At 47.0% G+C, this 13,349-nt stretch overlaps 1 protein-coding gene across 5 annotated transcripts in view; it reads left to right on the top strand.

Annotated features, from left to right (window-relative positions):
• The window catches only part of WWOX (WW domain containing oxidoreductase), a 983,470-nt gene that overhangs the window by 178,591 nt on the left and 791,530 nt on the right, over positions 1–13,349 (top strand). The window contains exon 6 of one of the 5 annotated variants that reach the window (XM_027119880.1): positions 865–2,352. The exons of the other annotated variants lie outside the window; for them this stretch is intronic. Coding sequence (XP_026975681.1) covers positions 865–876 — 12 coding nt within the window. The 3' untranslated portion in view covers positions 877–2,352. Of the gene's footprint in view, positions 1–864; positions 2,353–13,349 lie in introns of those variants that run through there. 5 annotated transcript variants of the gene reach the window in all.

The raw sequence follows: 13,349 nt of genomic DNA, 5'->3' as shown, positions 1-13,349 counted from the left end.
GCTCCCGTCGCCCCTTGTCTGCATCACTCAGCTGGAGCCTTCGTGTTCCTCTTGCCTTAGGAGTTGACGTCCTCCGGTGGATTCCCTACCGCTCGTCCAGTGCCTTCACTCTGCCTGTGTGGGCCAAGCCCAGGGGGGCACAGACACTGAGGCAAACTCCCTGCCTTAAAGAGCGCCCAGCTGGGAAGCCCCATCCGCACATCCGTGTTGTTCAGGGTCTGCCACTGCCTGGAACGCACCTGTCTTCCCTTCTTCCCTGCCTTCCCTTCTCCAACTTGCTGGCCTCTCCTCCTCCTATAAGATTCAAGTCTGGTGTAAGCCACTGACTCCCTCCCACACACACACACAAAGTTCCCCAGTCACCCATTCTTTATGTTCCTTATGTGGAATTCTGTTTTGTACTTACCTCATTGTATTATGATTATCTACTTGTGTATGTGTGTTCCCCCACTGGACTAGAGAGTTGGGATAGTCTTATACAGCTTTGTGTTTCCAGCATGAAGCAAGCAAAAAAAGAAAAGAAAAAGAAAGAAGGAAGGAAGGAAAGGAAGGAAGAAAGGAAGGAGGGAGGGAGGGAAGGAAGGAAGAAAAAAGGGAGGAAGGAAGGAAGGAAGAACAACTTGATCAGTGTGTGTTCCATGATTGTGTGAATGGCTCACTAATTAAATGAACAAACAAATGAATGAGTCAAGATCTGGCCCAAAGCTGACACGTAGCTTTTTCTACTTGGAGCTCATGCAAGAAGGTTCTCATCCTGATCTGTTTCATAGTGTCATTGGGGCCACTACAGGGCTGATGGTTAGAACCTGCAGGAGGAAAGTCAGGGCTCTCATGTCGTCTTGATTAAAGACGTATCATCTACAGTTTTACAGATGAGAGATGCTGCCATGGAAAGAGGGGCAGGGATTAATCCAGACAGAAATGTGCAGATCATCTTGGTCAGGAGGAACAGGCTGTTGGAACCACTGGAGCTTCTGTGCGGGACCTTAGCGGAAATAGCATCATTGTCTACAACACTGGAGACTGATGTTCATAGACTAAGACACTGGTTCTCAGACTGGAACATGCGCCAGGGTCCCCTGGAGGGCTTGTTAGAACACCTCTTCCTGGACTTCACCTACAGAGTTTCTGATTCCAGAACTTCTATAGTAGGACCCAAGGATCTGCATTTTTAGGAATCTCCCAGATGACGTGGATGATGCTTGTTTGGGGATCACACTGGATTAAGGGCTCTGCTAATTTCAGCTCGAGAATATCTGACTCGTGGGATAAGGTTTCTGCCATCCACAGCTTCTTTTGGTCATCCGTAGGGCAGAATCTTACTTTCTGAGTTTGAAAAACGTCACAGTTATTTTAGTAAAATGTTTTTGCCATCATTGCTTTTAAAGCAGCCCTCTGAAGTGAGAAAACCAGAAGTGGGATTTGTTTATTGAGACAATTTGTGGTAAATTTGAGTTCTGCATCACATTTGGAAAACACGAAAAGCCCTGCTTGGAACTCATTTTGTTCAGTCTACCTGTGCTGTTCAGTGTTTCCTACATAAATTGGATGTACCTGCTGCCACCGTTGGTTTTGCAGTAATAATACTTTTCTATGTTAAAAAGAAAAAAATCCTGAAATGAAAATGTAACTTAGTCTGATTGTAATCTCGCCTTGCCTTTTTTGCATGGATCATTTGTTTGTGAACTGGTTATTTCAGGAAGGGCTCAAAGGTAATTTCATGGTTTATAGCATTTATATTGGCGCCTTTAATGAGCAAAACATATTGTTTTCTAATACACGAAACGAGGAGTTCACATATATATATATTATTTTCATCTCCTAATATTACATGTATATCAAGTTTAAGACATGGAGAACAACCATGTAAAGAAATTATACTTCTGTACACAGGGGAAATATGCGAGTTTGGTGATGCAAAAAAAAAAAACAAAAACATTTGCAGGCTTATGAGATGATTTTATTTCTAATGCATCCAAATGATAGCAGGGAGCTGCTCTTCTGTTTGTGCCTCACATAGCAATTCATATCTAAAAATATGGTAGCATATGGCTTTGTTATTATTTAGTTTAGGAATTTATGCACCTGCAGGAGTTCTGAGAGCTCTGGGTCTTATTCAGATGTTGTACACAGCAACTAAACAAGATAAGCTGGTGCAGGGAGTTCCTCAGCCCCAGGTTATTAAGATTTGACCAATTCACTTTTTTTTGTTATTGTTGGTGTTTATTAAACTCAAGAACTTTTTTTTTTGCAGGTAGGCTTATGGTTGTCTTTCCTCTTTCTTATTATGTTTTCGAAGGCTGAACTGGTGAAATCGTTGGGCCCAATAAAAATATGGCCTGGATTGGAAAAGGGTATAAGCTTCTTCTTCTAGGCCCAGAGTGAGGTGCCTCTTTAGCCTCCTGGTTCGTTTGATGTCCTGGGGAGTCCTTGACACCCATACAGCCCCAGTCACAAGACCTTTCCCTCCTGTCCAGATCGTGTTTGTTTTACAGCTCCCGCACAGAGCCTACAGCTGTGTAAACCCGGGAAGGGTTTCTGCACAGCTTTGATCTTTGCCTGGATCAGCAGTTGCCCTCAGTCCCTGAACCCTGCTCCACGGCCCCTGTGTTTCTTGGATTTTTCCATTTTCTGGTAATTATGGCGTTGAGTGGGGAGCCTTCCAGCAGCATCCCCGGAGACCTTGGGTGGAGAACTTGGAAGAAGCACCTTGAGCCTGTTGTTTGTAGGACCGTATTAAGACGTGATTTTCATTTGATGCCAACAGAGATGCCATTCAGTTTCCTCCTAAGAGGCGATCTGACACTTTCAAGAAGACCGAGCGCCTCTGAGGAGCTTGAACCTGTTATGGACTGAATGAATGTTTACGGAACAAATGCAGTGTGGGGTGTTTTTTGTTGTTTTTTTTTAACTCCTGAAGAGTTCAGTCTTTCCATAAACCGTGGCCTGATACCTCTGTCGGAGGTAGGCTTTAGGGCTGGTGCAGCATGGCATTGTTTTTCATTTAATAAACTGGGTGCCTCTGCGTGGGGCATACGGAAGTCACGGCTCCTGTCCCTACGGTCTGGTCCTTATTTTAAAGGCTTCACACGAGGCACGGGGTTTCTGGAGAGGGAGCCGTCATTCCAGATGGGGTGATCATAAATGGCTTACAGGGCTGGGCCATGATGCCTAGACAGTATGTTGAGCTCAGAGATGAGGCGAGGTCTTTCCAGGCAGAAAGAACAACATAGAAGGCCATGTATGGCAGAGCAGAGAAGACTCTGGGGTCTCCAGATTCAGATCCACTTGGGTTTGAGTCCTGACTCTGTCGTGTACTGTCTGTGTGATCTGGGGCCATTTGCTTCATCTTAATGCATCTCAGTTTTCTCACCCATCAAAGGGGATTAATAATAATCTCTTCTGGGGACTTCCCTGGCGGTCCAGTGGTTGAGAGTCCAGCACTGCTACTTCAGGGGGCACGGGTTCCATCCCTGGTCAGGGAAATAAGATCTCACATGCTGTGAGTCATGGCCCCCGGGGAGGGGAGTCTCTTCTTTTGAGATTGTGAGAATTAAATAAGACAGTGTATGTCAGTTGTTTAATAACACTGTCCCTGGGACGTAGTCTGTTGTCACTAAGTGTTAGCTTCTGTTACTGCTGCACTGCAACTGTTCTTCTTTTTTTTTAAAATAATATTTATTTGGTTGCATGGGGTCTTAGTTGCAGCAGGCAGCCTCCTTAGTTGTGGCTTGCTGGCTCTTTAGTTGTAGCATGCAGACTCCTTAGTTGTGGCATGCGAACTCTTAGTTGTGGCATGCATGTGGGATCTAGTTCCCTGACCAGGGATCGAACCTGTGCCCCCTGCATTGGGAGCATGGAGTCGAAACCACTGTGCCACCAGGGAAGTCCCAAGTGTTCTTCTTCTAACCCTCATATTCTTCCTCCTCCACCTTTTGATAAAGGTGTGCACCAGAAAAGACGAGCTGTGTGTCACTGTCAGCATTCTGGTGTGACAGGAGCCTAGGAGGTAGGTGGGAGAGTATTCTGAGATTTGGTTGAGTAGTGAGCCTTTAGTATCTGGGGGTAGGTGGAGCTCTATCCTTTTCAGCGTCCCCAGAACCCGGGAGAATGAGTCTCTGAAAGAAAGGCCCTTGCCTGGGGGATTTTGAACGCCAGGGTGAAGCTCAGTCGGTGACACACGGTGGCACAGTTGAGTGAAAGCGGACACTGCCTTCTTGTCCTGTCATCCCAGGAATGAGCTCTTCTTCCTTCGGGGGCCCTGCACCTTCTCACCTTCAGAGCCTTAGGTATACACATGACCTTGATCGCTTGAGTATAGTGAATCCTGATTGCCTGCATTTATTAGGAAACACAACTGAGAACAAAGAATCATCGGACCTGAACGTACAAACCAGCACACAGAATCAGTTCACGGTGTTGCTCTGGTTTCTCCCATATCTGTTGAGCTGTGGCTGAAAATCCCTTTTCTTATCAAGCAGGCCGTCCTTGTTGCCATCGAAGGACGCGGGCCAAGGCTTGGGTCACGTGGTCTCAACTGCAGTGTGGCGAGATTTGGTGGGAACACAGAGGCCAGGAGAGGGTGTACAAGACCCAGCCACGGTACCGCTTCATCTGCAGGGCTGCCTCTGAGGGAAGCTGTGAAATCCAGACGGTACCGTCCCTTAGAAAGGGCAGTGCTCAAAACAGAAGGAACTGGGTAGAAATTAGGAGACCGCTTAATTCTTTTCCAGCAGGGATCATGAAGTCCGTTCAATTTTCTATTCTTTTGAAAAAGTAATTTAATCCTCAAGAAAGTATATACGTATCGGAATAATTTCCTGGGTAGGCTTCCTAACTTTCTTTTTTTCCTTTCGACATCCCTAAATAGTTCTTCGTGCAATGGCATGAATAGCGGCTCAACGTTTTCAGGAAATGATTCATTACGTTATAATTTCAATTCACTAACCGTTTTCAGCCATGCGATAAATTTAAATCCTTTACTATCAAGATAACATTTTTTCTCCTGTCACTGAGATATAATGATTGGAAACCATTTTTAGAAATTGACCCTTTGAGGGACAGCTCTTAGGGATTTGTCCTTTATACCAGCACATAACTTGTAGGGTGTCAGTATTTCCAGGGCAGGGACCCTGGGCTGCAGATCTGTGTGTTTTTTCAAGTGCCCAGGAAAATGCCCTTTACAGTGAGTGTGGTGAAGGGTCTGCTGGGCGAATGGGAAAGAGGAGAATGTGTATTTGAAGTACGCGGTTCTGAGAAAACCACATCATTTCCAAATAACGAAGGATGAATGCTAATGCCATCACTAAGGCATCCTTTACCCTCCTGAAAATCGGCTATGAACCAGGCAAGGCCAATCAACTCCGTGGTTCTGTACATTGTAGAGAGGAACCCTGGGGTCCATGAGGTCCCTTGAGCTGTGGCTAACTTGTTTGGTGATTGTGGGGGAGTCTCTGAGCCTCAGTTTCCTCATCAGTCAGTTGAAGGAATGGGTTTAGTGTTCTAGGCATGTCCCGAAAAAGACCCTCAAGCTGGGATCTCAACAGTCAGACCCTCTTCTCTATAATATTAATTGGAGTAACTCTCACTTTATCCCCACTTGTGACATGGGACTCTTTGTAAGACATACTTTAAAAAGTGTGATTTTTAAAAAGGTTAATTAAAACACTGAAATTCTGAAAGTAACAGGTTTCTTAACTTTTGGTTGTAAAAATTATTGAGCATACAGAAAATTCAAACAACACTTCAGTAGTACGGTGAATTCGCACAGGCCCACCATCTAGAGTCAATAATTGCTAATGTCTTAACGTGTTTCTGTCCAGCCATCTTTTCATCCATCCATCCACCCCCCCATCCATTCATCCATCCACCCACCTATTTATCCAACCACCTATTCATCCATCCATCTGCCCATCCATTCATTCATACATTCATCCATCGGTCCATCCGTCCATCCATCCGTCCATCCATCCGTCCATCCATCCATCCATCCATATATGTAAGTTGCAGACATTGACACTCTTTACAGTTAAGTACTTTGGCAGGCATCTCCTAAAACTAAAGACCTTGTTCTACGTAATCACGTTTATCCATGTTATCATGTCTATGAAATGATAATAATTCACTAACATAAAAGAATGTACAGTCTGGAACCAGATTTACCCAGTTATCCTCAAAATGTCTTTCATAGCTTTTGGTTTTCAGTGAGTCTGCGGTCAGTCAAGGTTCACACATAATATTTGGTATTGTATTTTTTTAGTCTCTTAATAGAGAGGGTTGTTTTGGGGGGCAGGGGTAGAGGTCACAGATTGGTCCCTGTCCAGTTACTGTGGATAACTGTCAGTTTCCTTTACCAGCTAGTAAGGCTCTTCTTTAATTTTCAGCACTTTTATGTTATCAAGGAAACTTAATTTCTTGTACATCTTGTTGCACTTTTGTGAATCTGGTTTCGACTTCCAGCCCAGCTAAGACTGACCGTGGGAAGGATTTCCTTTGGTGAAACTTGGGAGGAGGAAAAAAAAAATCTGTTAATTAGGACTGTGAGGGTGCCCTGTGTTTATCTCAGGCAGAAGAAGCCTCCCTGGGGCTCTGCGCCACAGCCAGTTAAGACAAAAAAAACTGTGGGAAGGAAGATTCAAGTCTCAGGTTAAGAAACCAAACCCTCCAGGACCTCAGGGCTCTTTGCCTATAATTAGAACGCAGGAAGGAGCAGCGTAGATCAGGACTGCCTCTTGTCACTGCCTGCTCACCTGGGGAGTATGGGGCCCTGGATGACAGACTCCCCCTGGCCTCACGAATGCGGTGCAGCGTGTTAGAATGGAGCCCTTCCTCTCCCTCCTTCAGGGGGTATTTGGCATAGCTTAGGTCACAGTGTGGAGGCTGATCTGCCCACAAGTTGGTTCATGCGTCAAAGTAACTTACTCTAAAATTAGATGAGGTTTTTGAGTGTGTTTATCCTCCTCCCCAGGTCATGAAATTTGACAGGCCAGTATATCACTTAGGAAAGTCTGAGGACCAGCCTGCAGCTCCCAGATTTTCCTCCTGCCTCTCTGCCTCCCCTTTTCACACTTGTCTTGGCCCAGACCAGGGACAAGCCATGGCTTTGGATATGACTTCTGGAGGAGAAAACTCAGTGTCATGCTCCTCTGCATCAGTAGACATCACCTGCTGGCAGATGTGTTTTGTTTTGCTCACACAGTGACTTTAAAAAATGACCAAGGGCTTCCCTGGTGGCACAGTGGTTAAGAATCCGCCTGCCAGTGCAGGGGACACGGGTTTGAGCCCTGGTCTGGGAAGATCCCACATGCCCCGGAGCAACTAAGCCCGTGCGCCACAACTACTGAGCCTGTGCTCTAGAGCCCACGAGCCACAGCCGCTGAGCCCGCGTGCCCCAACTACTGAAGCCCGTGCGCCTAGAGCCCGTGCTCTGCAACAAGAGAAGCCACTGCAGTGAGAAGCCCGCGCACCACAACGAAGAGTAACCCCCGCTCGCCGCAACTAGAGAAAGCCCGCGCGCAGCAACGAAGACCCAACACAGCCAAAAATAAATAAATAAAATTAATTAATTAAAAAAATGGCTGAGATACATATACAAATTGGGAGATGTCACGTAAAAAGCTGGCGTTCCCATTAGATTTAAAAATTGGAGGAGGAGACAACAATTAGCTGGGGCTGAGTAAAGACATCCGAAGGGCGTGTGATTTCTTGTTTTCCATCATCTCCACTACTCCCCAGTGTTTCCCTTCCCAACTTAAGCAGCTTTATTCATTCATTCTTCTGTCCGTCCAGCCTGCTTTCTCAGTACTGGGGAAGGGGGAGCCTTGAACCCTCTGTCTGGGCCACTTAGAAGTGAAATGAGCATCTGAGAAAAAGTGACCAGCAGTATGGAGGAAAAAGCTGTGGAGTCTTCTGAATGGTGGCAGGGATATTTCAAATGTTTTCCTCCCAAGTTCCCTCTGGAAGAAGGAGCCCAGTTCCTGTGAATTGATTACAAGTCTCTAATTCAAGTTCCAGTCATCATGAAATGGAACAAGCCTATGGGTCTTCCGTGGAGCTCAAGCATATGAGCACTTTTTTTAAAATTTTAAGGATGAAAAGTCTCTCTCTTGTTTTTGGTAATGATGCAATGGCAGAATGTCACCCACCCACCACTTGGGTGTCCGAGAAGCGCTGTGGGTGCAGACAGCCCACATTAAACAATCGGCCCTTGAGGGTTGATGGTTCAAGTTCGTTTGAAATGAGAAATTGCCAGTGACCTGAAACCCATCATTATTAACCTTGTGGCAAAACATCGCCATAACCAGTAGCCAACTCTCATTTTTTATTTTCTTTTTTCTTTTCGGTTGGAAGAAAGGCTCATTGATGAAAGTTGGCTCAGTTCTTTTTGTTTAAGTTAAGTGGTCGGACCACCAGGAAGAATGACTTTCCTTTGATTGGGAACAGGTCTTAATCCAGATGTGCTTCACATGACCAGTCGACTTTGGCTGGTACACCCCACAGTTGATTCGAGCTGTGTTTATATATAGACAGCTGCCCACATTTGGAGAAGCATCTGTGTGTCGCCGCCTAAGTCTTCCCTAAGAATTACCTTTTAGTAATACATGATATTGTAGCTCAGGTGCTTTTGTAATGAACAGATGGCTTCTTCTTCCTTCATTCAAAAATGGAACAAGTGACACAAAGAAAATGTGAGATAGGAAGGATTTGGGGAGGTGCAGTATAGAATAATAATATCCATGGTATCCCTGGACATTTTATGGTAGAAGATTCTGGAAGGGTGAGCCCAGCTGTTTCCATCTAAGTCTCCAGTGGTGGTTATGTGTTGGCTGGTCAAGCGATCAGGGTCCCGCTGGAGATTTTCTTGCCCCTGTGGCAGTAGCTCTTTTAGAATCCTGTCTTATGGCACCCGCAGTAGTTCCCAGAGTTATGTGGGAGTCCATCCGGGCATTCTTCCCGAAGACCGGCCCCTGTGTAGCCTCAGCTGTTCATCCACTTATAATGTCTTTTCAGTGTATTTGTTGGGCTTGCTTCATTTGTGACTAGAAGGGTACATTTCTTGCTGCACATCAAAGAGTCTAGAAATGTGAACCCCACTTCTTCCCACAGCTCCTGGGGAACCTCCACTTATTCCCACAGTTCCTGGGAACCCCATTTCTTCCCACAGTTCCTGGAGAATCCCCCTTCTTTCCACAGTTCCAGGGGAACCCTGTTTCTTCCCACAATTCCCGGGGAACCCCACCTCTTCCCACAGTTCCCAGGGAGCCCCGTTTCTTCCCACAATTCCCGGGGAACCCCACCTCTTCCCACAGTTCCCAGGGAGCCCCGTTTCTTCCCACAATTCCCAAGGAACCCCACCTCTTCCCACAGTTCCCAGGGAGCCCCGTTTCTTCCCACAATTCCCGGGGAACCCCACTTGTGTGGTGTGTCTTGAGTAGCCCACTCTTTTCCTCATTTTAGGCTTCCAGGTGTTTTCTCTTTCATGACCCATTTCCAACCTCCTTGTTTTCTTCTTCAGAGTTTCCTGTGACAGCTCTCCAAAAACCTTTGTCAGATAATGGTAAGAATTCATCAGTAACTTTAACTTTTTGATCCTGTACTATTGTCTTTAACTCATTGTGATTTATATGCTCTGACTGCGTTATAGGACGTGATTCACCAAGAGCTTAGGCAGTCTGTTAGAAAAGGTATTTTTTACGATCCCAGTTCACTGCTGCCCGTTCATTGCTAGCCCAGTGCCTGGTCTTCAGTAAATAAATGGAGGACTGTGGTGGGCTGACCAATGGCCCCCAAAGATACCCAGGTCCTAGTCCCTGGAACTTGTGATTTTGACTTTATATGGCAAAAAGGACTTTGTCAATGTGGTCAAATGAAGGGTCTTGAGAAGGGACATCATCCTGGATTACCTCGGTGGGCCCTAAGCGTTCTTATTAGTATTCCTGTAGGAGGGAGGCAGAGGGAAATTTGACCACAGGGGAAGAAGGTAGCCGGGTGACAATGGAAGCAGGAAGCAAAGGTGATGCGGCTGTGAATCAAGGAATGCAGGTGGCCTCCAGAAGCTGGGAGAGGGAAGTACAGATTCTCCCCTGGGGCTTCCAGAAGGAAGCAGTCCTGTTGATGCCTTGAGTTTAGCTCAGTGAGAACGACTTTGGACTTTGGACCTCCAGAACTGTAAGAGAATAAATTGATGTTATTTTAAGGCTTAAGTTTAGGGTTATTTATTACAGCAGCAGTAAGAAACTAATACAAGTGCTAAGGCTGAAGGCAGGCAGGATTCCCCTGGCCCTCAACATGCCTCTGCATGAGAAATCTTGCTCATGGTCTGCTTTCTTGCTCTTCTGCTCGTTTTACTGAACACATACTTACTGGATGTCTCTCATGTTAGAGGTTGTACAGGTTGCACCTAAAAAAAAAAAAAAAAAAACCTCCATCTGAGTTAGCAAAATTCAGATTGCGGTCAAGTACAGTGACCCTAAGGCTTCAGAACCAAAACCAGATCCCATATGTGATGTCCTGTCTGTGCCGCTGATGGATGGAAGGGAGCTTAAGTGCGTCCTGTACTGACTGGGGTTCACCTTCCTGCAGTGCCTGCATCAGGAGGGGCTTGGCCTGGACCCCAGCTTTCCCAGCCAGGCCTTCATCTCCCTCTTGTTACAAGGGACTTAGAGGTAGGCTGTTCAGTTGGGAGCCCATCATGTCTGTGATGCCATCAGGGGCTGGAAGTGCTGTGGTCTCTCCCCTCAGCCATTCTTTTTTTTTTTTTTTTTCTTTTAACTTATTTTTTAAATTTATTTTTGGCTGTGTTGGGCCTTCGTTGCTGTGTGTGGGCTTTCTCTAGTTGTGGTGAGCGGGGGCTGCTCTTCGTTGCGGTGCATGGGCTTCTCATTGTGGTGGCGCTCCTCTTGTTCTGGAGCACGGGCTCTAGGCGCGCGGGGTTCAGTAGTTGTGGCATGCAGGCTCAGTAGTTGTGGCACACAGGCTTAGTTGCTCCGCGGCATGTGGGATCTTCCCGGACCAGGGCTCGCACCCATGTCCCCTGCATTGGCAGGCGGATTCTTAACCACTGTGCCACCAGGGAACCCCCCCCCCCCACAGCCATTCTTAGCATGCGGCTGCTCAGCCTCCAGGCATCACATCTTCTTCCTTAACAAGAAGAAGGGGGGCAGGCAAGAGGCGCACGCCAGCGTGTCTATCACACGGTCACCCTATAGCTACAAGGGAGCCTGAAGAAGTGATTGTCTTTACTGGGTACGTGGCTACTCAGAACTAAACTGGGGTGCTGTTTACAAAGAGGACAGGGAGTGATCAGAGGGGGGCACGCAGCAGCGTTTGCCTCGGTGGTTGTGAACATGGTCGCCAGAGTCGGGCAGATGCCATGGATTTGAATTCTGGGTCCACTCCTCGAACCATGGCGTAACTCTTCTCAGTCTGAATGTTCCCCTGTGTAAAATGGGGATAATAATTGGACTTAGGATAGGATTGTTGAAAGGATTAAATGAGGTCAAATGTGTGTGATGCTTAGACCGGCAGCAGTCAGCGTTCAGTGACTGTCAGAGCTGTGAGTGTTGTGGTGGTTGTCGCTGTTTTCTCATCCTCCCTCCTATCTTTCTCCTTTAGCTCTTCTTCGTCCGTCGTCACCGTCACCGTCACTGTCACCGTCACCATCACCATCACCATCACCATCCATAGCTCCTCCCTCACCCCACCGTGCTACACTGATTGGTGGGTTTTTTTTTTTATGCGATCACATATCCAAAAGTAATACGGCATCTCCCATAAGAACACTTCACTTACTGTCTGTCCATCTACTCGTGAATTTCCTTAAGCTACACCGAAATCTTTGCTGCCTTTTCTGGCAAAGGGTCCTTTGTGCTCTGCACACAGCACATGGCAGCAATCTGTGCACATTCTCACACATGCACACTAGCACACAGGATGTTTGTTGATCGAATGAATTAATTTTTCACTGAATGACAAACACAAGCTGATTCTGTTCCTCGTGGAGCTGATTTGTTTTCCTGTCTGAGAGCAAGGCCACATCTCCAGATTGATGGCTTTGGCTGTAGGTCAGAAGGACTTGCCATCACAGCTGGTAAGTGGACCCGAGTCTGTGACAACAAGAGCGGTCATCGTGATGCTGCAGCCACCCCAGCCCCTGCCCCCAGCGAGTACAGGGTGCAGTCTGCATGCCGGTCGCGGTGGGAAAGCCATGCCTCATCTCATTGCGTTGGGTATTTCTCTGGGATGGGGGTTTCCATGCCTTAACCTTGGTCTTGGGTCTTGGCCTCCACCAGTCAGGGTAGGGCTGGTGAGAACAGAGTTTTTCTCACCCTCGCCTGCTCTGACATCCCTCTCAGCTCATCCCACCCCTTTTCAACGTTTTAGCCTCTGAGAGAACCCAGTAAAATTTCCAGAGAGGAATGAATCTCACTAGTGGAGACCGGGAACCACCTCTGAGGGCAGGGGCACCCCGTTGACAGTATGAACAGGAGCCAGGCAGGCGTGGCATCAGAGTGGACCCTCAGGAAGCCCCCGAGAGACGGACCTTGAGTGTGGCAAAGTGCTAGCTGCCTGTGTCGGGCTTGAGGAGGATTGCAAACACCTGGGGCTCTAGAAGTCTGAACTAACGTGTGATTTGCGTGCTGTCTCCCAGAAGACTTGGGAAGAGATACAAGACTTGTGAAAAATGCCAGGTGACCTGAGGGTTAACAAAACAGGAGGAAAAGGTGTGGTGTGAGCACTTCTGGCAGCTTCGCTGGTGTTTGTGGACTGGTTGTTTTGCTATTGATCACGCTCCCTGTATGTCTTAAGCTAATTTTTTTTATGGTAATACAAGGCCCAACATGTATAAACAAATTCTCTTCTTGATCTTCTAAGCAATGAACACTTAACAGGTTCAGGCTTGGACAACTCAGTTCTGACCCCAGGCTCCATAATGGGGGTACTTATAACTGGGAGGGAGACAGGAGGAATGTGAAAGACCCTCAAACTGTCACTTCCGTGTAGGAGCAACAGCAGACCCTGGGCTCCCTCCGTGTGGGCCTGATGAGCAGGTTTCCTTCCTGGTGAGAGGGTGTTAACTGTTGGATGCCTGGAACTGCTGAAAGAATCTGCATGTATTGTGACCCGGGCACACGTATATGTAAGGAAACGCAGACCAGGAGACCTAGGAAGTGCACACCCAGCTTATTGTATATATATTATTATTACTATCTCTGTAGGGGGCGGACAGTGTGGAAAAGGGCCAGGACTGAGAGCCGCGGGGGCCTTTAGCCTTGTTCATGATGCTTAAATGTTTTTTAGTTTTTGGTTTTATTTTTAAATAGGGGCTTCCCTCCCCCTCCCCTCCCTCC

The sequence above is a fragment of the Aethalodelphis obliquidens genome, unplaced genomic scaffold (assembly GCF_003676395.1).
Source record: "Aethalodelphis obliquidens isolate GAN/ISIS:26980383/991018 unplaced genomic scaffold, ASM367639v1 scaffold20, whole genome shotgun sequence".
NCBI lineage: Eukaryota > Metazoa > Chordata > Mammalia > Artiodactyla > Delphinidae > Aethalodelphis > Aethalodelphis obliquidens.
Note: the sequence above shows the minus strand (reverse complement) of the source record. Positions and strands in the feature narration are given on the sequence as shown.